Source organism: Lampetra fluviatilis, chromosome 27 (genome assembly GCF_964198595.1).
Source record: "Lampetra fluviatilis chromosome 27, kcLamFluv1.1, whole genome shotgun sequence".
Lineage (NCBI taxonomy): Eukaryota > Metazoa > Chordata > Hyperoartia > Petromyzontiformes > Petromyzontidae > Lampetra > Lampetra fluviatilis.
This window is the reverse complement of record NC_136301.1, coordinates 11,843,814-11,870,913: the sequence shown is the minus strand read 5'-3', so window position 1 is coordinate 11,870,913 and position 27,100 is coordinate 11,843,814. Positions and strand designations below refer to the sequence as shown.

At 47.3% G+C, this 27,100-nt stretch overlaps 1 protein-coding gene across 5 annotated transcripts; it reads right to left on the bottom strand.

Moving 5' to 3' along the window:
- On the bottom strand, positions 1–24,180 carry ZBTB40 (zinc finger and BTB domain containing 40). Of its 5 annotated transcripts, none has more exons than XM_078869245.1 (14): positions 23,962–24,180; positions 20,745–20,855; positions 20,224–20,567; positions 19,566–19,739; positions 17,397–17,916; positions 15,366–15,631; positions 13,946–14,060; positions 12,594–12,800; positions 11,919–12,083; positions 10,799–10,876; positions 5,691–5,827; positions 4,634–4,799; positions 4,121–4,207; positions 1–3,838 (listed from the first exon to the last, which is right to left on the bottom strand). In XM_078869245.1, exons 3-14 carry the CDS (start codon positions 20,515–20,517, stop codon positions 2,865–2,867), a joined length of 3,183 nt encoding a protein of 1,060 aa, XP_078725371.1. In that variant the 5' UTR covers positions 20,518–20,567; positions 20,745–20,855; positions 23,962–24,180; the 3' UTR covers positions 1–2,864. The 5 variants fall into 5 exon arrangements, with proteins under 5 accessions (XP_078725371.1, XP_078725374.1, XP_078725373.1 ...); XM_078869248.1 differs by having other exon boundaries at positions 20,808–20,855; XM_078869247.1 differs by having other exon boundaries at positions 20,745–20,851.
- Positions 24,181–27,100: the final 2,920 nt, after the last annotated feature.

Here is a 27,100-nt window from a genome sequence, read left to right as displayed (position 1 = left end):
AGGCAACTTCACTTCTTTAATATTAATGAAAAATAAAGTGACTCTTACAATACATCTTGTTTGTTTCTATACTCATGTTTCTTTTATTAAAGATTCCACTAGGTGGCGACAAATAATGTTGTTGGATGAAACGTGCTTACGTTTGATGACGTAAGCACGTTAGTGCGAGCCCTCCCGGAAGCCATAGAGAATGCATTGCAGCGCCCCCCCCCCCCGTTCGAAAAAAAACATCTTTGAATGTAAGTCTATGGGACCACTCGGGGCGATTCTCAGCCGGAGGGAAATCGCCCAAAAAGAGGCGGTACTCCACAGAACGTAGCATGACGCTGATTGGACTATATCCAGAGGCACAGTGACGGCTAGCGTGACTCTGTGGTTGAATGACATTGGTGGTGCGTCGCCCAATCGCCCTAATGAAGAAACCGCCCCTGTTTGCAACGTCTGTGAACAAAGAATGGGGCGTCACGGTGGCTAGAGGTTAACTACCTCGCCTGGTATGCAGGAGTTCGATCCCAACCCTGACGCCTGCTGTATATTTGGAATTTGAATATTCTCCCCGTGGTCGCGTGAATTTTTCTCTGGGTCCTCAGGTTTTTCCCTCCACATTTAGAATCAACATGTATTTGGCTGTGATAAATTTCACATAAGCCACTTCGTTCAGCTATCATTTGTGGCCAGGTCGCTTCTGAAAAAGAGCTACATAGCTCAGTGGACCTCACCTGGTAAAATAAAATAAATGTAGCAGCCCTTGAAAATAAGTCATTGGCAATGTGTTATGTGACTTGTACAAATCACTCATTATTATCTGTGTAGTGATATCGCGGATGTTACTGTGTAATGCCGGCCCGAGAGAGGCACGGCATGCGATGTATTGACATCGTGGACACCACATGTGGGTGCAGTACCGGCCCTAGAGGGACTCGGGGAGCGCTGACTGGCAGTGCTGGATGGCACCACGCTCTGCGTGCAGTGCCGATCCCGACAGAATAGGGTGTGAGTGCCGGCCATGGGAATGGGGTTACTAAGGGCCATGGCACTCTGGTTGACCACGAAGGACACGTGACCGGTAAAATCTACACAGGGCCTCCAGGTGGGGGCTAGGGGTGGTCACGTCTCAGGTCCGAGATCCTGCCCCAAGATTCTCGAAGGTGGTCGTGGCCAAGGGCAGAGCCAGCCATGCCGCAGAAGATATAAGCTGGGTCCCCGAGAGGAACTGGCTGCTTTTGTTGATCCTGAAAAAAATCTACATTCTACGTCCTACAGACTCTTCAACACGTGGACCTGGACTCGAGCTGTGGTCCGGTCGTAGCTAATTACGGTGTAATTAGTGTAGTTAGCCTGGTGGTCCACCACCAGAGCTTGTTATCTGGTTAAAGGACAGTTACCCCTTTGTGTTGGTATTAATAAATGTGTTGCCTCCAAAGTGAACGTCTGCAACTCAGTTGAACTCACTACACCTGCATGCTTGTAGATCAGGCGTGGGGTGGATAAGGCTGCCAACTTTATTTAATTTGGCCCGTGTAAACACGAGGCCCACTGCTTTGAAATGGCTTGCAAATTATATTTACCCATAACTGCATCTTAGTCGCACTAATGGGGTATTATAGGGGTGTAGTATTTAACCTGACAACTGCTTCCTCAGTCAATTCTGTTACTGCTAGTGGAGTGAACAAAATACGTCATGCTTGTTTTGTCACGTCCCGATTATAACTGTGATTTAATGTAACCTATTAGTTGTTGCCTATTTTAACTTGAACCACTTTCAGTGCATCCCAAAATGTTAAGTTTAAATTTTATTCAGTTTAACCAGTTTAGAATCCAAGAGACCAGGATGAGTCTCATTTGCAAGAGTGACTCGGGGAATTATTTTGCCACAAGGGGGCTATGATTGCTGCTGCTGTGTGTATCATCATAATTGAGTAATTTGTAGTTTTTCAAATTTAGCACATTTGGACCTGGACGCCAGCACACAATGGCATACTCTCGCAAATGATTGTCCGATGATCCCTAAGGTCATAGTAGCGGTATCACGGTTATCACCCCCGCAGTAATAATCAGGGCAGTCGCTGGATTCGAACCATGATCCTCTTGCAACAAGCAGCAACCGTTCTGTCGCGAGGCCACGTTACCGAAAACACAATACATTTCTTCCATGAGATATAACGGCCATGAACCGCTCACGAGTAGGGCAAGTCTTTTGTAGTGTATGTAGAAGATGCGTATACAGTATGCCCTCGTTATTTGGAAGGGATACGTTCCGGAGATGGCTCCGAATGGCAAATTTCTCGAATATTGGCTTATGGCATTTTTTATGGGCTGTCATAATACATAAACAAGCTATAAAATACATGAATATTATAACGCAATTTTTAAAAATAATAAAGAAAGTAAATCTAAATAAATATGAAAATATATCATAGTTTATAAATGAACTTACATTAAATTATGATGCTATGCATCATCACTCTATCTCATCACTTCTCTATCTCCCTCGAGGCAGTGGTGTAGAGTTCCAGATGCGATTTGCGGATAACCAAAATCACGGGTAACAAGTTCGTGAATAACGAGGGAATACTGGTACGTCCTTTCGATTTTCAAAAGAACTTGTGTTCGCATAAACGGCACTTAAATTGGACAAAAAAAGAATTGAACTAGTACATAACTCACCTTGCAGGCCCACATTCTACTGCTTGTAAGAACGCTGCCGGAGTGCTGGATTGTAATCGTCAATGCTTCTGTCAAGTGTGTTGACTTGTGTAGAACATTCTCTGGATGTTTTGACTTCTCAATTTCTCTGACATTTCCTCCCCCACTACTCCCCCTCTCTGGTACATATCATGCTCAATTCTCGAGGGATGAAGTCATCAAAATAAAAATTCTGTCGTGGTCATGTCGTGTGTCGATATATCAGGAGGCGTCCTTTCTTCTGTTGCTTTATCGGGCGAGTGTAAGTCAGCTGCTGTTATATCAGCTGTAATGTCAGCAGAAGTTATGTTGGGTGTTGTTATGCCATCTGTAGTTATGTCATCTGTAGTTATGTCAGCTGCTGTTATATGAACTGTAGCTATGTCATGAGTTATATCAGCTCTAGCTATATGTCCTGTTAAATCAGCTGTAGCTACGACATGAGTTGTTATATCATCTCTAGCTACATCATGTGCTATTATATCAACTGGAGCTACGTCATGAGGTGTTATACCATCTGTAGGTATGCTTTGTGCTGTTATGTCAGCTGTAGCTACATCATGAGCTGTTATGTCAGCTGTAGCTACATCATGAGCTGTTATGTCAGCTCCAGCTATGTTGTGTGCTGTCATATCAGCTCCAGTTATATTATGTGCTGTTTTGTCAACTGTAGCTATGTTGGCTGGTGTTTCATCAGCCTTCGCATTGCCGAGTCCAGTTTTAGCTGGAGTGGTTGTGTCATGCGTGGCCGTGTCGGGCGAGGTGGCTACAGCAGCTGCGGCTGTGCCTTCCGCGGCTGCATCATGCACTGGCGCCTCTGCTGCCGTCCAGTCGGCCGTGACGACATCTTCATTATCCCTGTATTCGGTAATTCGCGGAGTGCCCTGAGCAACTCCTGTGTCAACACCACCACCGCCATTGCCGCCACCACCGCCACCATCGCCACCATCCGCTTGTATGATCAGTATCGTCATCCGCTCTCTCGTGGGTGCTGTCACTGCATGCTCGGCAGGACCTGCGCAAGATGCGGCGAGGTGCGGCAGGGACGGCGCGAGTGGAGGTGGAACTGGGTGCTCAGTGGTGCAGTGGTGCTGCCGGGCTGATTGATGCCGGAAGGAGAGGGGGCAGCTGGGGCAGCAGAAGGCCAGGCCTCCTGCGCGCACCAAGAGACACGAGACATTCCACCACTCAATCATGCACACCGGAGGAGCAAGTTCTGTTAGCGGGCGCAGGTTAAGGCTGCCATGACGCAACAGGGGGTGGGTGTGGCCAGAAACCAAAATATAGCAGCACTAGCAGTACTAGCTGCCAGCAACGTCACTGCCATGACGGTGGTGTTGTGACTGGGTCGTGTGGTCGAGTGTTGTGGTGCGCCTTGGCGGTGTATGTGGGCGATGTGGTGTAATGTGGTTGGAGTGATCGGCTGCGTTCCCACCGGGGTGTGTGCTCTTGAGGTGGTTGTGCAACGCACGGCTGTCGGCAAACACGGCCTGGCACAGGCCACACAGCTGTGGCTGGGACTCTGTCATGGCAAGAGGCACGACGGGAGAACATAGTGAGCCACATCAAACAATACCACTCCACTCACAACCATAAAACACACTACACAAAACCATACACCACCACAATACACACTCTACTACTACCACACAACACAACCATACACCACCACACTGCACCACTACCACACAACACAGAACCACATACTACCACACAACATAGAACCATACACCACCACACAACACCATACCACAGAACCCAACACCACCACCACACCGATTGCCCCCGTGCACCACCACACATCACTCACAATGACCACACGCCACCATACAACAACACCACACGCCATCACCATATATCACCATCACACAACCACGGCACCACACACCACAATTACGACCACAGCCCCATGCAGCACACCACGGCTGTCCCGACCGGCCCTGCGCACCGCAGTCGCGGGCCTTGCTGTGCCGGATGTACGCCGCTTTGCCATCAAAGGTGGTGTCGCAAAGGTGGCAGACGAGAGGTCCGGCCCGCGCGGTGCTGCGGCGATTCTGAGCGGCAAACACCGCTGGGTGATGCACGCGGTTGTGGTACCACAGCCCTGACAGGTGCTATACACACACACACATACACAGATACATGCATACACACATACATACAGATACAATACACGATGAACCCCCATATAGCCTTAACAGACTGTGGGGGCAAGTGCTGTTAGCGAGTACCTATGAAGGCCGGCAAGGCACACAAAGAGGTGGGTGGCCAGCTCCATGCCCAGGCGCTTTTGTCTCCCGAGTAGCAATGTTTTTATACACCGCACCAGGTACACATTTGAGGCTGAGTTGCCCTAGGGGAGGCCCAGGACCTGTTCAGATAATCGTTACTGGTGTTGGCCGTGAGCGTGAATCGAACTCAAGTCGCCGGGTGCATAGCGCAGCATGCTAACTGCTGCTCCACTGCTCTCCATAAACACATCTACATACAGATTACATACATACACAGATACATACACAACGACAACTGATGTTTGCCACTAAGTGGAGGTGATGTTACCATGGCACTAATGCCAAGCTAGGTGCATCTTAAGGCCACGTGAAGTGTCGAAGTGCTCGCCGACAGGTCATGGGACAGACCCAGGTCTTATGGGTTCACAGACTGAGATAACTGGCAGATGCACCATCTGTGCCCCCTACTGTGCTAACTTAATGTATTTTAGCCGCCCGCACTTTGCTCTTTGTTGTGAGCATCGCTACTCTGCTCTCCTGTGTTGCTGGAGAGAAACTGCCTCTAACTCACCAGTAGCATCCTTCACGAGCCACAGAGGCTGATCTTGACACCCTTGGTACCAGTCTTGACAAGTTCACTGAACTCCAGATCCTCCCGTACCGCATCAGCCCATCTCTTCTTTAGCGCATGCCTTGCCCATTAATCCCCCTCTATCCAGCCAAACAGAAGCTGCTTTGGAATGAGTGTGCATGTTGTGACCTGTAGCCTCTCACCTGGTAGGCCTTGCAACACACGTCACAGGAGTAGGGTTTGCCTCCCAGGTGAGTCACCAGGTGTCGCTCCAAGGCGGCGGGAGTGGTGAAGGTGCGCTGGCAGTGGTCGCATGGGAAGCACTCGTTTGGGTGTGTCTCTGTGGGTACAGAGACAAGACGTCCCCCATTTTAACAGACCATTGGGGTAAGTGCTGTTAGCGAGAATCCTATGAAAGGCCAATGCGGCACAGGAGGGGGTGTGTGGCCAGCACCTTGTCCGGCCACCTTTGCCTCCCCAGTACTCTTTTAAAGATGAGTCAACCTAGGGCAGTGATTGGCAACCTATGGCTCTGGAGCCGCATGCTACTCTTTGGCTTGTCCCTTGCACCTCTTTGGCTGCCCCTTTGTGGGCAGCTGTTTTAAAGAAAAAACTGTAAATCTTAAAACATAATTTAACATAAAGAAACATTTCCATGAAAGAGGTTTTTGGGTTAGATCGCGTAAATATATAAATGTGTCGTTAAAACCCGCCACCACCCGACACAGCCAACTAGTAAGGGTTATCACGTAAACAGAACATGCCAATTCGTCACTAATTCTAGATTTGAAGCTTTCGTGACTGCAAGGAATCATATTCTTAGGTTTTTTCGGTAAAGTCACGTAGGTAAAACATCAAAATTAATGAAAATAAAATAAAATAAAAACAAAAATCCCGACGTTTCGGAGGCAACACAAGTCTCCATCATCAGGTGGGACCGTCAGCCGAATTAGCTGCATCAAGTGAGGCAATGATTCAAGAAGTAATCCCTTATAAGCAAGTTGAAGGGGGGAGGAGAGGGGGGGCTCATCAGAATGTGGTAGCCAATGAATGGAACGTATCGGGAGGGAGGGGGGCGGGGCTCAAAGACAGCACGGAGTGCTAAGTACAACGCATCGGGAGGGGGAGGGGGGGAGCGGGGCCAAAACAATGGACGACGGCTTGGACGCGTTTGCTGCTGCACACGCCAACACAATGGACAGAGAGGGGGGAGGGGAGGTCTGATACACATGATAGACAAAAGAACGAAAATGCCCATGTTTATACCAATGCTGGCTGAACAATGAAGAGAGCACTGCCAAAAAATAACTGGGGATGTTAACACTCGGTAAAGTAAAGTAAAAGTAAAATAGTGCCTGTCAGATAAGATGGTCCAAAAATGTGTAATTAAGTCTTTTTTGCGTGGTTGATAACATCTTTCCAATGATTACTAAGTTTGTACCCATCATCACGGTTGAAATTATGTCTGTGTTTGTATATTTGTATGGCTTCGTGTACAAACATTTGATGGTAGCCGGGAGGTTTGCAGAGAACCTTGGTCTCGGAAAAGACAATTTCATGAGAGCCCACCGAGTTGTAGCAATGATCGGCAACGGCAGAAGAATCAGTTCTGCCGTGTTTCAGATCTGACTTGTGCTCGCGGACACGATCAGAAACATGACGTTTCGTTTCTCCAATGTAGCAATCACCACAAATGCAACTCAATTTGTAGACTCCAGGATACTGTAAGTCAGGAACGACATCCTTCACAGATGGAATCAGATCACGGATTTTATGCACTGTACTGAATCGGACTTGGATCTTATGTTTGTTTAGAATTTTGGAGATCTTTTTGGTCACGCCTGCTATGTATGGTAACGTGATGGTTTTGGTCGGAGTTTCAAGTGGCTGTTTCTGTGTGGTGGGAGAGACAGCTTGGCGGATAGTACGGTCAGAGTATCCGTTCATCCTAAGGGCCCGATGTACATGTCTTAATTCACCGGTCAGGTGGTGTTTGTCAGAAATGCCATGGGCTCTGTGGTATAGCGTTTTGATGAGAGAATTCTTTTGAGATGGGTGGTGGTGGGAATCCGGTTTCAAGTAGGAATCTGTGTGGGTGGTCTTCCTGTAACAAGGTAATACCCATCGCTTTCACACTCACATCCGCTGCTGTGTCCTCACCGAACTCTAAACAGATCTTATTTAAAGCTAGCCTATCACTAATCTTGGAGAGAATAAGGTTACTCCGATCTGAACTCGATAATTTAGACAAGACTCTCTTACAAACACATTTAATGTCAACACAAAAAATGTCACCTTCTGATTGGAACCACGTTGATAACATGACTTCTGCTTCTGCTGACTCAATGTCAGCCAAATGCAAAGCTAACCTGATTTCTAAATTCAACCTCCTATCTAAGAAGAAACCAGAGCCACACATCGCAAAGCTGGATGTTAACAAGACCGTGATTAATCAGAGTAACATCCCAATTTCTGACACTCTAAAAACGGTACTGGCCAAAGGACTAAATTTCGCCGTCACCCCTAAATATATACCAGTAGAGGATATGATTTCTCAGATTGATGTAGCCCTCAGAGGCATAGGACACATCCATGCGGATGTAGCAAGAGCTGAAATATCTACTATTCTTAAGAATGCTAAGAAACCCACTAGTAACATCAGCAAAAACGAACGCTCTGAACTCGCGGACCTAAAAAAGAGATGATATAGTCATCCTCTCGGCAGACAAGGGCAATGCCACGGTCATCATGGATAAAGATTCATACAACAACAAAATCCTGGACCTTCTTAATGATGGGAGCTACTCCAAAATTAAAAACGATCCCACTAAAAGCCTAACGACGAAAACCAACAGTATCATCACGAGTTCGACTTCCCTAATCGAACCAAGCAAACGTCCCTCTCTAAAACCATCGGCGGCAAGACCTCCCAGACTCTATGGTCTTCCCAAAATCCATAAGGAAGGCACCCCGCTACGACCCATTGTGTCGACAATAAACTCTCCTACGTACAAACTAGCCCGATTTCTATCAGATACTCTGCTCCCTTTCACAGGCAAGACCTCTTCAGCAGTACTCAACTCAACCCAATTAGTCTCTATGGTTAAGGACATGGTACTATCTCCTGATGACATCCTCGTCAGCTTTGATGTAGTATCTTTGTTTACCAAAGTCCCAGTACCGGACACCCTAACAATAATTGAGGACTTAGTCCAACATGGATTGAATTCTGATGCACCTGCGCTGGTTAGGCATTGCCTCACCAACACCTATTTTACCTGGAATGGCACCTTCTACAAACAGAATGAGGGTACCCCTATGGGCTCCCCTTTGTCACCAGTTATAGCCAACATGTTCATGGAAAAGTTTGAATCAGACGCCATTCAGACATCTACCCTGCGTCCTTCCCTGTGGAAGAGGTATGTGGATGACACTTTCGTCATCTGGCCACATGGCCTCCCAGCATTGAACCACTTCTTGGACCACATCAATTCTAGACACCCATCCATCAGATTCACCATGGAAGTGGAGAAAGACGGTAAACTACCATTCTTGGATATTCTGTTTGAGAGGAGGCCTGACAGATCCTTGGGACATTCTGTCTACAGGAAAGCCACCCACACAGATTCCTACTTGAAACCGGATTCCCACCACCACCCATCTCAAAAGAATTCTCTCATCAAAACGCTATACCACAGAGCCCATGGCATTTCTGACAAACACCACCTGACCGGTGAATTAAGACATGTACATCGGGCCCTCAGGATGAACGGATACTCTGACCGTACTATCCGCCAAGCTGTCTCTCCCACCACACAGAAACAGCCACTTGAAACTCCGACCAAAACCATCACGTTACCATACATAGCAGGCGTGACCAAAAAGATCTCCAAAATTCTAAACAAACATAAGATCCAAGTCCGATTCAGTACAGTGGATAAAATCCGTGATCTGATTCCATCTGTGAAGGATGTCGTTCCTGACTTACAGTATCCTGGAGTCTACAAATTGAGTTGCATTTGTGGTGATTGCTACATTGGAGAAACGAAACGTCATGTTTCTGATCGTGTCCGCGAGCACAAGTCAGATCTGAAACACGGCAGAACTGATTCTTCTGCCGTTGCCGATCATTGCTACAACTCGGTGGGCTCTCATGAAATTGTCTTTTCCGAGACCAAGGTTCTCTGCAAACCTCCCGGCTACCATCAAAGGTTTGTACACGAAGCCATACAAATATACAAACACAAGCATAATTTCAACCGTGATGATGGGTACAAACTTAGTAATCATTGGAAAGATGTTATCAACCACGCAAAAAAGACTTAATTACACATTTTTGGACCATCTTATCTGACAGGCACTATTTTACTTTTACTTTACTTTACCGAGTGTTAACATCCCCAGTTATTTTTGGCAGTGCTCTCTTCATTGTTCAGCCAGCATTGGTATAAACATGGGCATTTTCGTTCTTTTGTCTATCATGTGTATCAGACCTCCCCTCCCCCCTCTCTGTCCATTGTGTTGGCGTGTGCAGCAGCAAACGCGTCCAAGCCGTCGTCCATTGTTTTGGCCCCGCTCCCCCCCTCCCCCTCCCGATGCGTTGTACTTAGCACTCCGTGCTGTCTTTGAGCCCCGCCCCCCTCCCTCCCGATACGTTCCATTCATTGGCTACCACATTCTGATGAGCCCCCCCCTCTCCTCCCCCCTTCAACTTGCTTATAAGGGATTACTTCTTGAATCATTGCCTCACTTGATGCAGCTAATTCGGCTGTGATGGTCCCACCTGATGATGGAGACTTGTGTTGCCTCCGAAACGTCGTGATTTTTGTTTTTATTTTATTTTATTTTCATTAATTTTGATGTTTTACCTACGTGACTTTACCGAAAAAACCTAAGAATATAATTCGTCACTAGTACAGCACACCGGTGTGTTGGAGAGCCAAACCACAACATTTACAATCTGAGTACGACGTTTTCCTTCTACGTGACTTTACCGAACGACCCAAAGAATCAGAATTTGTTATTTGCTGTATACCGGCTGCTGTGTTTGTATACTAGTAGCTCTGCATGTGATGCAAACTATTTTGGTCAAAGACAAAAAACTGGCTTTGGCGACCCCGACCTAAGGGAAACCTATCCGCTGTCACTGTTATTGGTCATGAGAGTAGGAATCTAACTTGGATCGCTGGGTTCGTAACACAGTGCGTGAGCCACTGCACTACCGCTCTCAACACAAACTACACTCGCGCACACACGCAAAGATGTGCACACACACGCGAACACGTGAACGCAGTATATTTATGCGGCTTACCTTTGATGTGATTAAAATACTCCTCGGCTGAAGGGAAACTCAAGTGGCACTTCTGACAGTCATTGGGTTCCTCTATGACTGCACGCACAAACACACGTATGAATATACGCATGTACACACGTGCATACACGCACTCACTACTGAACTGAACTTTTTTTTTTACCAAGTAAAGCCCACTGAGCTATATAGCTCTTCTTCAGAAGCAACCCGGCCACAAATAATAGCCAAGGTGGAAATTTATAGCAGCCAAACACTCAAAGCGCATGTTTCTAAATGTGGAGGGGAAAAACCGGAGGGCCCGGAGAAAAATCCACATGAGCACAGGGAGAACATGCGAACTCCAAATATACACCAGGCTTCAGGGTCGGGATCTAACCCAAGACCTCCTCTGTACCAGGCGAGGGAGGTAACAACTCGCCACCGCGGCGCCCCTACACACCTTTACATGCACAGGCTAACACACACATGAATGCACACTTTCAGAGACGTACATGTATATAGAGTATGCAGTGATATGTGGTGGTGTGGTGTCATCATGTGGTGAAACCATGGTACGACACTTCGTGCTGTGACACGGTGCGCCACTCATGGTGGTGGGTATGGAGGTGCAGCAAGGGTCCATTGGCCTGGCTGTATGTATGTGTGTAGAACTTCGTTCGCCTAGTACACAGCCAACCGTGCTAATTCGAGGTATGTGGGAAGGACAACAAACTAAACACAAAAAGCAATTCTAAAGAAATTAGTTTTCAATATAGATGATTTAAAATTGCATAGCTTCAGTGGCTTACCAATATCTGACGGAAGAGCGTTCCAGATGGCTGCAGAAGCACATCTTAAACCGCGTGATGCAGTGACCATCTTTGTTCAATGGCAAGCCAAATTCCACTGTAGTAGTTGTGGTTGTAATGTGGTTGTAGTCCCGGTGGTGTGGTATTGTTTCACGGTGTGGTGTGATGCGATCTGACGCGGTGTGGCACGGAGTTCCGCGCACGGCAAGCCACTCACGGTGGTGGGTGCGGAGGTGTGGCCAGAGTCCGTTGGGCTAGCTGAATGAAGCCCTGGTGGTTTGGTATTGTTTCAGAGTGTGGTGTGACATGGAGTGATGTGGAGTTCCGCTCACGGTGGTGGGTGCGGAGGTGCAGCGAGAGTCCGTTGGCCTGGCTGAAGCCCTTGCCGCAAGGGCGACACACGTAGGGCCGGTCCCCCGTGTGCGTGCGCACGTGGCGTGTCAGCTCCACCGCCTGAGGAAACGCGGCCTCGCAGTACTGGCAGCTGTACAGCCGGCCTACACCACAACCGCAACAACCACAATAACCACCACAAGCACTGCATTACCACAATCACAGCCACAGCAACCTCAATACAACAATATTACAACCACAACCACTGCATGACTACAGTCCAAACCACAGAAACTCCAATATAACCACAACTGCTGCATAACCAGTGACAGCACCAGGAACCTCAATGCAACCGCAATACCACCACAACCAGGGCATGGCCACAATCACATCTACAGCATCCTTAATGCAACCACCTAACAACCATAACCACGACTTCGGCATTCCGTGTGTGTCTAAGTCTTCCCTCGTGTCCTTGTGTCTTTGGGTCACCTTGTCTCCCATGTCTCCCCATACATTCCCGTCTGCCTATGTGTCGCCATGAGTTTCCGTGTCCCTATGTGTCCCAGTGTCTCCCCGTGTGTCCCCATGTCTCCCGATGTATGTCCACGTCTTCCTGTGTGTGTGTCCGCGTGTTGTCTCCCAGTGTCGTCTTCCCCGCGCGCGTGCAGTACCCATGGCGTGCTTCCGCTTGAGGTGGTATGCGAGTGCCGCGGCCTGCGGGAAGGCGAGGGGGCAGTGTGGGCACGCGTGCGGGCGCTCGCCCGTGTGGAGACGCTCGTGGTTCTTGAGCGTGGAGGCGGCGGCGAAGCGGCTGCCGCACTCGCCACACGCAAACGGCTTCTCCGCAAAGTGTTCCGAGCGCTGGTGGTACAGCATGCCTGAGACAAAGACAAAGATTCCCCGTATAGCCTAAAGAGACTGTTAAGGCAAGTGCTGTTAAAGAGTAGTACCTATGAAGGCCAACATGGCACACAAGGGAGTGGGTGGCCAACACCACGCCCGGCCACCTTTTTCTCCCCACTGGTGATGTTTACACACCACACTACGTACTCATTTGAGGCTGAGTCGACCTAGGGGAGGCCCAATACCGGTTCAGATAATCGTCACTGGAGTTGGCCATAAGCGGGAATCGAACTCGGTCCCTGGGTTTGTAGCGCAGCACGCTAACCACAACAATGCCTCAAAACACACACACTCATTCACACATAAACATAAATACATACAAATACACCACACTGTCACCACAAACAGACGACACACACCACACATACACACCACGCTGTCACCAAACAAACTCCAAAGACAAAGATCTCCCACCCCCCCCCGTATAGCTTTAACAGACATTAGGGGCAAGTGCTGTTAAGAGAGCACCTATAAAGGCTGGCACGGCACATGAAGGGGTCCATGGCAAGCACCCCAGAAGTGATATTTTACACACCATACCATGTAAAAACTTAAGGATGAGTTTACCTAGGAGAGGCCCATAAACTGGTTCCGATAATCATCATGGATGTTGGTCGTGGGCGGGAATCGAACTTGGGTTGCCGGGTTCACAATGTAGCACGCTAACCGCTACACTACTACCATTCTCTACAAATACATACATACATTGCTGCACAGGTTACTGCGGCAGGTACTGTTAGCGAGTGGCATCTATGCAAGCCAGCGTGGCACACGAGGAGGTGGTGTAAAGGAGCCACGCCTGGCTCCCTTTGTCATTTAATGATGACGATTATCTTAAGGCAGTGTGTTTATTAATACCCCTCTCTGTTCCGCTGCTTCTGCTCCTCCGGAGGGATAACCCTGTCACAGCCTGAGTTCGACAGGTCGCGTGTGTGGTGGGATAAAACGTGGGTAACGCTACCTCTTCCAGCACGTCTGGCCGGTATGGAAGAGTAGGCAAAAGCACCACACATAGAGGGGCTCCCCCTCAAGTGAAGGAGGGCCCCCCCGCCTTCTGCCACAGCGGTGGCGTGAGTGAGCATTGTGGGGCTTTGTCGTGGTGCCGCTGGTGCGTGCTCACCGGCCATGTACTGGAACACCTTCCCGCACAGGTTGCACGCAATGGGAGGTCGCTTTCTGCGCTTCTTCCGGGATGTAGGGCCAGACGCCTTCTCTCTACCCCCAATCTCTTCTGCCTGCAGCAGGGATGACATTTTGAGGTGCTGTCAACATAACAGTGAAAAGTAAAACCTAATTGAAAAAGGGTAATACCTCACAGAGTTACGTATGTATGGATGTTGAACTTCTTTCGCACCATAAGTAGCCAACCGTGCTAAACGGAGGTGTGGGGGGGACAGCAAATTAAACACAAAAATCAGTTCTAAACAAATGATTTTCAATTTAGATGATTTAAAAGTGCATAGCTCCAGTGGCTTCCTAATATGGAAGGAAGAGCGTTGTTTGATAGTGAGCCAAAAGCCGCTGCTGTGAGGATGACCGGAATTTGTGATGGTTTACGCTCCTTGACGAGAGCAGCAAGGTATTGTGTCTGTATGTGTGTATGAAACTTATCTTGCACCATACCTAGCCAACCGGGCTAAACAGAGGTGCAGGGGAAAGAACCAACTCAACACAAAAATCTGTTCTAAATAAGAGTTTAATATTTAGATTCAAAAGTGCATTACTCCAGTGGCATCCTAATATAGGAAGAGCATTCCAGACGGCCGCAAAAGCGCACCTGAAAGAACGCAATGAGGTGACCATCTTTGTTCAATGGTTAGCCAAAAGCCGCTGCTACGAAGATGACCGGAGTTTTCTTTATGGCTTATGCTCCTTGACGAGATAGGCAAGATATTGTAGTTCATTTGTGGCAAGCACTTTGTGTGCAATGCTCTCAGCTCGGACACGGTGAGCTGAAGAGCTGAATAAGTGGATTAATTTAAAATTGTAATCGACTCCTGGTTTTGCGATCAATTGCTCGGAGCCCTTTTAAGCATGGTGACTGCCCCTTCTGCAAATCCACTCGTGGCGCGATGTGGCGGATTGAAGTGGCTTATCATGTGGAATGTATTGCACCCAGATACTCTAAAAGGCATGTTTCTAAATGTGGAGAGAAAAACCGGACTTGGAGAAAAATCCACACGACCACGGGGAGAGAGACAATGCAAACTCCAAATATACAGGCGACAGGGTCGGAATCGAATCCACGACCTCCCTGTATTACCAGGCGAGGTATTTAACATCTCACCAAGCACTGCCCATCACCTCCTGTCCAGCGGCATACGTGGGAACAAAGGTGACACTTGCTTACGACTCGAGTATTTTTTGTGTCAGCTGACAAGTCGAGTAACTGGGCTGCCCAGCTCTACTTGTCTGTGCTGTCCCGTGTTGTTGTCGGTTCACATTTTCGCCTTGCCCAGACGCCGGCCAGGTTTTGTCCGCTTCCTTTTGAAGGCAGCTTTTGCAAATAACCAAGTTGGTGAACGCGCGCTTGCACTCACCGTGTCAGCAAGGGGGACCACGGGGGGAGTACTGCGCGGGGACCCGGGACTCGGCGCCGGCTCCTTCACCGCCGCGGCTGGCGCCACCCTCTTCCTGCGCGTGGCTCCACGTTTACACGCTTCCTCACGCTGCTGCCCCTCGTCGAATGTGGTTGCGGTGGTGGTGGCGGCGGTGGTGGTGGCGGTTGTAGTGGCAGTGGGTGCGGTAGTGTGGCCGGACGGCGGCGGTTGCTGTGGTGTGGTTGGTGGTGCAGTCAGTGGAGTGGCTGGGATGATGAGACAGAGGGAGTGGGGGAGGGGATCATGTTCAGGATATGGACAGGTCGGAGAAGCCGAGCCAGTACCACTGGGGATACTGGGTTCGAATCCAGGTCTTATACCCCACCGTTATTATTATCAGTATGTTTGTTGAATCGGCAAAGCCTCACCGAGTCTCAAGTATATTTTTCAGGATACCGCCAAATGTATTGCAGTAGGAGGGGGTGATGTTGCTCTGCAATCCCAATTGAGTAATTTGTGGGTACATTTTCAGCATTGGGATGTTTAGGCCCTCAGCAATTACAATGGGTGTAATTTTTAGCTATGGGAGTAAAGCGTAGAACCCAGTGGAAACACATACAGAACAGGGGAATAACAGACAAACTCCCCGCACACTCAACACTCTACAGAACATGTGGAGAACAAACAGACTCCACACTAGGCCAGGAATCAAATCCAGGCCCTTTTGGCCATGGCGGATTAAATGAGGTTCTTAAGTGTAGTGAGTTGATGGTCCCAGCGTAAGTAACTGGTGATGCAGAGGTCAATAGAACGACTGAGTGAGGATAACGGGGGACCGAGAGGGTAAGCAAAGTGAGTAGGTGAGTGAGCAGGTGACTGAGTGAGTGGGTGAATGAACTAGCGAGCGGGTGAGTGAGCTAATGGGTGGGTGAGTGGGGTAGGCGAGCGAACAGGTGAGTAAGCTAGCTAGCGGCCGAGTGAGCAAGTGAGCGGGTGAGGAGCTAGCGAGTGGGTGAGTGGGTAGGAGAGTTTGCGGGTGAGTGAGATAGGGAGCAGGCGAGTGAGCTAGTGAGCGGGCGAGCGGGCCGGGGGGGGCGGGGCAAGGTGGTGAAGTGGGGGTGGTAGGGGAGTAGGGGATAAGCGATCGAGCGGGAAGCCGTGCTGACCTCTCGGGGCTGGGGCATTCTCACTCGTGGTTATTTTAATGTTCTCATTTCCCGCACGGCGCTGTGGGATTTGCAGGCGAGAACAGAACGCGGCACCAATTTCCGCCGTGTCTGAAAAAAACCCCACTAAAGCCACCGACACATCCTAATTATTGCAAACTCGTCAACAATTGCTGGAATTGAGCCAAATTGAGTTCTGATTTAATGCGATGGATTTTCGTGACTCAGAGGGGTGATGTTATCTTCCTCGCCTGGTATGTAAGAGGTCGGGGGTTCAATCCCGACCCTGACGATATCCAAGTGATGTGGATTTTTCTCCGGGTCCTCTGGTTATTCCCATTTAGAAACGTGCGTTTATATTATTTAGCTGCCAAGTTCCACATGATAAGCCACTTCGTTGAGCTATCATTTGTGGCTAGGTCACTTCAAAAAAGAAGCTAATAGCTCAGTGGGCTTTACCTGCTAAGAAAAAAAAATGTTATATTTATTTTTAAGTTGATTTGTTTACCTTTTCTTTACTTTGCACTCCGATCGTGTTTTGTATTGTGTGTTGTTGTAACGTTCTGACCTGCTCCTATTGGGCATCTGTGAAAAAGAAGCTTCATAGTTCAACAGATTCCTCCTGCAGTATAAATATTCTGATTCTGAGAGACGCTCAGCCGGCAATGATGAGTATATCTGGGTTGGAATCCGGGTTTCAGCCATCCGGCCGAGATTAAACTAGGGTTCTCAAATGCAGCAAACTGATGGTCTCATCCTTGGCACCAATGAAGAAGTCTCCCATCATCAACATCTAGGGGAGCCAATGGTAACTCTAAGGGGCGTGCAATCCGCGTGGGTGCGTGTCCGGTTCGTCAAAGATTACCTGAGGTGCCGACCAGCCTAGCTTTGAGACGCCGGCGATGGATTAGTGTCGGCGCCACCGCCTCCGGGTTCCGCACTGCACCGATTCCGGCCGGTGATGGCACAATCGACTTCACTTCCTGCACTGCAGGGGGCGGCTCGGAAAGTGAGGTCGTGGCATCGGAAGGTAGCACAGGAAGCGATGTCACGAGGACAGACGTCACAGGGAGCGGTGTGCCTGCAGGAGTCTTTCTGGTCCCGTCGCCCTCATTTACACTAGAGGCATTTTTCTCCACACTTGGCATCACGGGGATTGACGTCACGGGGATTGACGTCACGGGGATTGACGTCACGGGGATTGACGTCACGGGGATTGACGTCACGGGGATTGACGTCACGGGGATTGACGTCACGGGGATTGACGTCACGGGGATTGACGTCACGGGGATTGACGTCATGGGGATTGACGTCATGGGGAGTGACGTCATGGGGAGTGAAGACGTGACGCCGCCATCAGTGAATATGAATTGCCACGCCTCGCCCTGTGGATGAAAAGCGATCGCAATTAACTATTGTTATTTTACCAGGTAAGGCCCACTGAGCTATACAGCTGTTTTTCAGAAGTGACCTGGCTACAAATGATAGCTCAACGAAGTGGCTTATCATGATGTGGAAATTTATAAGACAAATACTCTAAACGCATGTTGTTTCTAAATGTGGAGGGAAAAACTGGAGGACCCGGATAAAAATCAATGTGACCACCGGGAGAACATATAAACTAAAAATATATACAGGCGTCATGGTCGGGATTGACCCACGACCTCCTGTAGACCAGGCGAGGTCGTTAACGTTTCGGCACTGTGGCGCCCCAGACGTGGCCATTAAGTGGAAGTACAATACGTGGGTTTGCGAACGTGTCAGTTTCGCGGAGCTTCGAGCGTCAACGCCGCGAAAGAAAAGCGCAGCTATTCATGAAACCCGAGTGCTCGTGTCAAGATATTGTTTTCAAATTTTCACAAAAATGGTTAATCCCCATCCTGGACAATCTGCCCAAGGATAATGAAAGTTAACTGAAATGATCAAAAATAGGAATAGGCTTTACACTTTCTGGTAATAAAACAGGTATTAAAAACTTCAAACACCAAATAGATCCCTTTTTCAAGGCTTAAAGTCTCCATTAACCACACAGACTTGTGTAGGCCAACCAGTTTCAAAGACAATGCATATATGCAATGTCCTGGTGTCTATAAGCGGAGTTGTGTCTGCGGCAGCAGCTACATTGGTGAAATGAAGCGACATGTCTCAGACCGGGTTCGCGAACACAAAGCGGATTTGAAACACGGTAGAACCAACACCTAGGCGGTGGCAGATCATTGTTTCAACGCTGTGGGCACACATGACATTGTTTTCTCTGAGACCAAGGTGCTCTGCAATCCCTCGGGCTACCATCGGAGATTTGTTCATGAAGCCATCCAGATAAACAAACACAGACAAAACTTGAATCGAGAAGATGGATTCAGGTTGAGAAATCATTGGAAGGACGTGATAAACCATGTCAAGTTTTAACTGCTGTGATTTTCACTCGCCCACCCGTGCGGTTTTTGTTTTCGGTGACTAATTCAAGCTCATTGACATGCTAATTTCTACAGCCCCACTCGTCCCTGCACACCACAATCCCTTCCCCCCCCTACCAGCCCCCACCTGGCTCTGCACGCCACAAACCCTCCCCCCTCTCCCCGTGAACTCCTGCAGCCACGACTCAACAAAACTCCTGCCCCCCATTCCCCCCCCCCGTGCCTATATAAAGCCACAACAGCAGATCATTTTCTCACCTGATAACGGACGCTTGTGTTGTGACCAAAACGTCGTGTTTCTTTTATTATTTTTTTCTATCTACGTAACTTTACCGAAAGAACCAGAGAGAATGCACATATTATTATCAGAGCATGTTTGTTTTCATTATTTTCTACAAGTATGTGCAGTTGATGCAGACTTGATCCCTTGCAAAAGGTATCTATTTGGTGTTTGAACATCGTAACACTTCCTATTTTATTGCATGAAAGAGTAAAACCTATTCCTACTTTATATAATTTTGGATACTGGCAAAATGTCCCATAAGATAAAAGTTAACCGCATAACAACTGCTCCACAATTTTGGATGATGATGGCAGTGAATTGTGACTTCACTCACCTCTTCCTTAGCGGAGGGGTCTTCATCAGATAAGGGGCACACAGTGATGATTGGTGGCGGTGACGAGTGCGGTTCGGCGTCCGAACGTTGGGGATCAGTGAAACCGCCGGAAACCGCGCCCAGCGCCGCACGGCACGCGTCTGCCACATCGCTCATCTGCAGCCCCTCGGCAACCTGCGCCACAACCACGACACCACAACCACAACACCATAATGACTTTGGCACAACAGCAATGATCACGGGGATAACCAACATTATGTCACACCCATCACAACAACTGCTAAAATCACAAATTAAACAACCACAGCTATTACAATCACCAATACCATCACAAACACCACAATGATCAACGTTATAACGGTTGTATATTTGGAGTTTGTATGTTCTCCCCGTGGTCACGTGGGTTTTGTTCCGGATTTATCCTTCCATATTTAAAATCAACAAACGTTTAGAATATTTGGCTGCTATAAATGTACATATGATAAGCCACTTTCTTGAGCTATCATTTGTGACCAGGTCGCTTCTGAAAAATATCTATATAGCTCAGTAAGCCGGACCTAGTAAAATACAAAAAATGTTTTAGTTTAACTTTAGTTTAAAATAAATAATAGTTTAGTTTCAGTTTGAAATAAAGAGTTTAGTTTACAGTTTAGCTTACTTGCACGAGTCTGGTGGCATTATGCCGGCCCGGCGGGATGGTACCGGCGTATGCCACCTCCAGGAGCAGCGCGATCTCATCAGCAGTGGCGATGGAGGGGTCGACGGAGAGCGTGGCGGCATCAGCCTCCAGCAGCAGCGCCCCGAGCAGCGCGGGGCTGGCAGCCGCCAGGACGGCCCGGTGTGCGCGGAAAGCCACGCGGCCCGCCATCAGCGTCACGTCGCACAACCGCTGCTGGCGTCGCAACGCAGACAGGCGGCGCAGCAACGTGTGCGCGTAGTTCGGCAGCTCCATCGGTCACGTGCGCGCTCGTCCGGCCGCTCGTCAGCTACTCACCGAACCGCCTGTAGGATTGTACAAATACTTGTTCAACTGCTTACTCGATTGCTCATCCAACTGCCTGTCCAACTTTTTGTCTGCTCGTACAAATGCTTACCCCCCCTCTACCCATTGTCCAACTACTTGTTCAACCGTATAACAATTTCTTGTCCACTTCTCTAACCGCTCATTTAAATGCTCACCCCCAACTGCTTGCCCAAGGCACTTGACCAGCTTCTCACCACACCGCTTGTCCAATCGCCCACCTGGTTGCTGGTGGAGCAGCGAGGTTTGACGGTGAAGGCCGAGTCTGCCTTGGGAAGACACAAAAGAACGAAGCAGGGGCGAGTTACTGTTAGTTGGGGAGGGCTTAGTTCATAATGGCTGTGTTGGACAGGCAGGAAGCTAACAGGACGAAGTTTCTAGGTTTTAAATCTAAGGCCAGGTGTCTCTTCTTCTTTCGTACGGCTGCTGATGTAAGTGCAAAGCAACAACTACAATTTCACATTCAGGTGGTCAAGCCAGATCAGGAGCAGCGGAGTGTATCGCTGTGATGTCTCCTTTGTAATTGTAGATCGGAGATTGGGTCGTTATATGTTGTACTGTCTGTTGTGGATGACTAGTCGCACACTAATTTTCCATTGTCTCTCATCACCATCATCAACAATCATGGTGATCGCCACTGTTCTGTGATGCTGCAAGCACTCACTCCTGTTTCTAACCAGGGTTTATGATTGCCGCCTACAACGCTGACTTGTCTAAATACAGCCGCACCTTAATATGATGCAGTCAATCATAGGAGAGTAAAAAAAATCAGCAAGGTATTCAGCCTGGACGTTAACAGGAGCAGTGATTCGACAGCAGATTGCTGGGGGAATGGGGTTCCAGACTATTGGGACAAGAGGTGCTTGGTTCAAGCCCTAGGGCTGCTCGTCTCTCAGCGGACCCAATTGCCGTGTCAAAACACACCGATCCATCATCGATGAGTTATGTTTGAAATATTTTCGTACTTTTATTATTTAATTGCTGTTTAGTTCATTGCTGTACTTTGATTATTTTGCCGATTGTGAGAAGAGCGGTGCAGATGACAATGCCACCTCTTGTTACTCGTTGCAGAGGAACGGCTTCTCTGCCCGCGCAATAATTGTCCACGCGTCTTCGTAAACCTTTAATCACGGTTGGCTAGGTACGGTGCGAAAGAAGTTCAACATACAGTACAGACATTTATTGAAACTGCCACTGTAAACTCTGCGCTCGGTGGTAGGCCTCGGCAAGGTAAGGTAATTTACCATTTTTATCGGGTAAAAGGGTAAAGGTGTCGACATGCCAAGGGGTAAGGTAAAGGGTAGGGTAAAGGTAGCGCGATGTATTACCCGGTAAATACGGTACCTTGCTCTGTGGCGCAGTCCGTGGCCTCCATTTAATAAGTAATATTTTTTTTTTAAAACTAAACGCGCTTTTATGAAATGTACTAGTAATGGCAGAACTCCACGAATCCAGGAAGTGGCCCCGAAGCTTGCCACAGCATAAGTGACCGTGGCCAATTACAGCCAACGTCAGTTGAGCGTGGACGATTAGATCCGAACCGAAACATAACATATCAAAAATAATGTTTAAAAATGTTTTTTTAAAGATAGAATATAGTATTGTAATCAGTATGAGATAAGTATACCAAGTTTGCAGTCGATACCACATTGGTTAGTGGGTTAAAATTGAGTTTCAAGATTTAAGGATACAACAACGACAACAATAACGACAACAACAGAGTGAGTTCAAGGAAAGCGTGTAAAATTGGAATCGAGAGTATTCTATATGAATAAAGCGCTCTACCTGGCATTTACCGTTATAAACCTTTTTCATGTGTTGTAGTACCCCAGTAATTACCCTGTAATTGGGTAATTTGTATGCGGTAAGGGTAAAAGGTAAGGCTCGTTGCTTTTTACATTTTACCGTACCTGCTAAAGGGTAGAAGGTAGGGTAGAGTGATTGTATTGTGGGAAGGTAAAAGGTAGGGTAAAGGTAGGCTCGTTGCTTTTTACCTTTTACCTTACCGAGGCCTACTCGGTGGCTCGTCCACCGCCCAGGAGCAATGGAAATCAACTCGGAGCTGTGTGTGGATCTCATAGCTGTCAACCCATACGGTTTAACCCGTATTCCTGTACAGGGTAATTGAGTTTTCAGGTCCATATGGCGTACAGCCGTTTCAATACGGGCAACACTTTTTTTGTCTATTTGTTTTTACCCCTTGTGATGGGACTTTGTAGGATGACCAATAAGGTCTGTGATAAGGTCGGCACTGATAAGGGGCCGTCCATAAATGACGTCACGCGATTTTGGACGATTTTGGACCCCCCCCATTGTCACAAATGTCTGACCCCCCCAGGTGCGTGACGTCATCTATGGACGACCCCTAAGGGGTTAACAGGTACGCGTACGGTGCGAAAGAAGTTCAACATCCAATGCAGACATTTTCTTGGTTCTTTCGGTAAAGTCACGTAGGTAAAAATAAGTAATAATAAATGAAATTTTCGTTGTTTTCATTTATTATTATTATTTTACCTACGTGACTTTACTTTAAACACCTAAGAGTATGAATCATTGCAGTCACGAAAGCTTCAAATCTAGAATAAACACAACGAACACCTTTATTATGAACCATGGCTGATGACGACGATGACGATGAATTGATCACCCCGCACCAAATACCGGAGCCGCAATGTGACCAGGCTGGTGAAGTATGGACTTTTATGACGCTCACCACCTGCACGGCGTGGAGGGGCGCACATCCAGCGGTGGATTGACCATGGCCGGTGGACTCCAACCTCAATAGGCACCGAGCATGGAGTCGATAAAGTTGTACTGGAGAGGGCCTTCTCTAGATTTGAAGCTTTCGTGACTGCAAGGATTCATACTCTTAGGTTTTTTCGGTAAAGTCACGTAGGTAAAAATAAATAATAATAACATTTTAATAGAAATAAAATAATAGAAATAAAATAATAATTAAAATTTTTCTAGTATTTTGATTTCTATTATTATAGAAATAAAAATAATTATTTTATTGCTATTACTTTTATTTCTATTATTATTAAAATTTTATTATTTATTTTTACCTACATGACTTTACCGAAAAAACCTAAGAGTAGGAGGGCCTTCTCTGCTATAACTTTACTAAAGCCTCGACGAAATGCGGTCCATTGATAAAGTTATTTCGGGCATTGCTTTATAACTTTATTGCTCCCCCCCCCGCCACATCAATAAAGTTATTATTTGTGTTGCAATGGGGATAAGGCAAGGCGAGAGAGGGCCACGGGGGAACGCCGGAACGAGAGGAGGAGGAGGGGGAACGAGAGACGAGGCCTTCAAACAGCGACATAAACCACGCGGCCATTCTGAACGTTAAGCCGCAGCACGCCTGCTTACCTTGGAAGGATTGTTGTTTTGGCAACGAATGTTTCTTCCCCGATATTATTACGACCACGATGGTTTTACGGTGATTGTAAGTACGAATGATTAATTAGTTTTTCTGTAAATCTAAGCAAAACCATTTTAACGATTAAAAAAATCTACGACGGGTCCACGTTGCGTGATGACGTCGTCGCGCACGGAAGTCGGAAGTGACGTAATCGCGCTGCAAGTGACGCAATGACGCAGGACGTGGCGGCACGACGTTCGGCTCGGCCCCTCCCAATTGGAGTTGTGCGCTCGCGTATGTGACGTCATCGCGCGGTCGGAAGAGCGACGTCACGAGCGCTCTAATTTTAACGTGCATGACGTCACCCGTTCAATGACGTCACGCGTTTGAGACGATTCCGGCAACAACAGTAAAAAAACATAGAGCACGTTCTTGATTTGAAGCTTTCGTGACTGCAGGAATCCATACTCTTTAGTTCTTTCGGTAAAGTCACGTAGGTAGAAAAATAAAACTAAATAAAAATAATATATCACGACGTTTCGATCGCTAAATAAGGGGTCGTCCTCGGTGGAAAAAAATAATCCAGCAGTGGAACCAGCGAGAGAGATGATCCAAATAAATACCGACCTATCTCAATTTTGTCCTCGTTGATGAAAATTTTTGAAAAATTATTGAACTACCAAATTAGCAGTTTCCTGTCCGCCAACAATCTATTACATCTAAAACAATCTGGGTTCCGAAAAAAATACAGCACCACATCTGCTGCATTAGACTGAATCACATTTACAGGTGCCTTGATAATAAGCAGTACTGCGCCTGTCTTTTTCTTGACTTGTCCAAAGCTTTTGATACAGTGGACCACAACACCCTAGTAAAGTAAGTTGCCTCGGTTTTTCCGAAAACACAGTAAAATGGTAAAAAAATTACCTGTTTTCTCGCACTCAAACTGTATTCACATGGTTGGAGGCCAGTGTTAAGATAACAAAAGGGGTTCCACAGGGTTCCATTCTCGGCCCCCTATTGTTCTCTCTTTATGTAAATCACTTGGGCACTGAACTGGATCATTCCAGGGTAAATCTTTTTGCAGATGACACGATACTGATTACTGCTGGCCGCTCTCTGGATGACGTGATTGCTAAGCTCCACAGTGATTTCAACAAACTACAACATCAGCTAGTTGCTCTTAAACTAGTCCTAAATCCTGCCACAACCAAGGTGCTATGCTTCTCACCAGGACTAAAGCGGGAAGTTATTTCCCCCCAATAACATTCCTTAAATAATGATCAAATAGAGCAAGTCAAGATCTATAAGTATCTTGGGGTCATCCTGGACTCAAAACTGAATTTTGAAGATCACATTGATTATATTGGGAAAAAGACAAAAAATAAAATTGGTTTTCTGTATCGACACAAGCACTGCTTCCCCCCTATGTACTGAAGAAGCTTGACTCAATGTATCACTCGGCCTTAAGATTTTCAGCAGATTACCTGCTGGATCTCCTCTGTTTCAAAGAACAAATTTGACCTAAGGTCTACGCTCATTTACCAGCTTCATAATCCCTATTGCCGTACATATACTGGAGGAAGGGCCTTTGCTATTGATGCCCCCAGGGTCTGGAATGCTATTGCCAATAAATTGCAACTTGAGTCACTACCTATGAGATCTTCACTCAAAACTGCTCTAGAGGAGTTGTACACCCCTAGCTGCCAGTGCGATTGAGTGGCCTAAAATAAAATGTTTCGCTCCGGATGATCGCTGCAAAGTATGACCTGTGTTTTGATTTAGTGTGCTGATCTTAAAGGTGCATTGAAAAAGTATGATACTCTGACTGATGCTCCCGCTGTTGTGGAGTGACTCATGCAGCCAGCTATGCAGGGTTTTGGAAGTACATGTTCTTTATGTCATTTATTGTGAAAATTCCGTCACAGTTCCTATGATCACTGTTTCACTGCTTTCATGGCTTTATTTTGGTGATTTCGAAACGTTTTTTGGTTTGGCCATGTTTGTTGTAGTACGGAGTAAGACTGATGGCCTTAATCTAAGTTGTCTTGTGGTTGTTGTTGTTTGACTTGCATCCCACTGGGATTTTGCACACAGCGTTGGTGTACGGTGTTTTTTCTGCAATATTTTGCTGTCTTTTCTTGGATTTTCTGTTTACACTTAGTCACATATTCACCTTAAGATGTTTTCTTGTTCATGTTTTTGTTGCGGTTGCACCCGATTCAAGAGCCGAATGGCTCACAGGGCTATACCTAATACATGAACTTGAACAAGGTTATACAGTGAGGGAAAAAAGTATTTGATTCCCTGCTGATTTTGTACGTTTGCCCACTGACAAAGAAATGATCAGTCACAATGTTAATGGTAGGTTTATTTGAACAGTGAGAGACAGAATAACAACAACAAAATCCAGAAAAACGCATGTCAAAAATGTTATAAATTTATTTGCATTTTAATGAGGGAAATAAGTATTTGACCCCTCTCAATAAGAAAGATTTCTGGCTCCCAGGTGTCTTTTATACAGGTAACGAGCTGAGATTAGGGGCACACTCTTAAAGGGAGTGCTCCTAATCTCAGCTTGTTACCTGTATAAAAGACACCTGCTCACAGAAGCAATCAGTCAATCAATCAGATTCCAAACTCTCCACCATGGCCAAGACCAAAGAGCTCTCCAAGGATGTCAGGGACAAGATTGTAGATCTACACAAGGCTGCATTGGGCTACAAGACCATCGCCAAGCAGCTTGGTGAGAAGGTGACAACAGTTGGTGCGATTATTCGCAAATGGAAGAAACACAAAAGAACTGTCAATCTCCTTCGGCCTGGGGCTCCATGCAAGATCTCACCTCGTGGAGTTGCAATGATCATGAGAACGGTGAGGAATCAGCCCAGAACTACACGGGAGGATCTTGTCAATGATCTCAAGGCAGCTGGGACCATAGTCACCAAGAAAACAGTTGGTAACACACTACGCCGTGAAGGACTGAAATACTGCAGCGCCCGCGAGGTCCCCCTGCTCAAGAAAGCACATATACATGCCCGTCTTAAGTTTGCCAATGAACATCTGAATGATTCAGAGGACAACTGGGTGAAAGTGTTGTGGTCAGATGAGACCAAAATGGAGCTCTTTGGCATCAACTCAACTCGC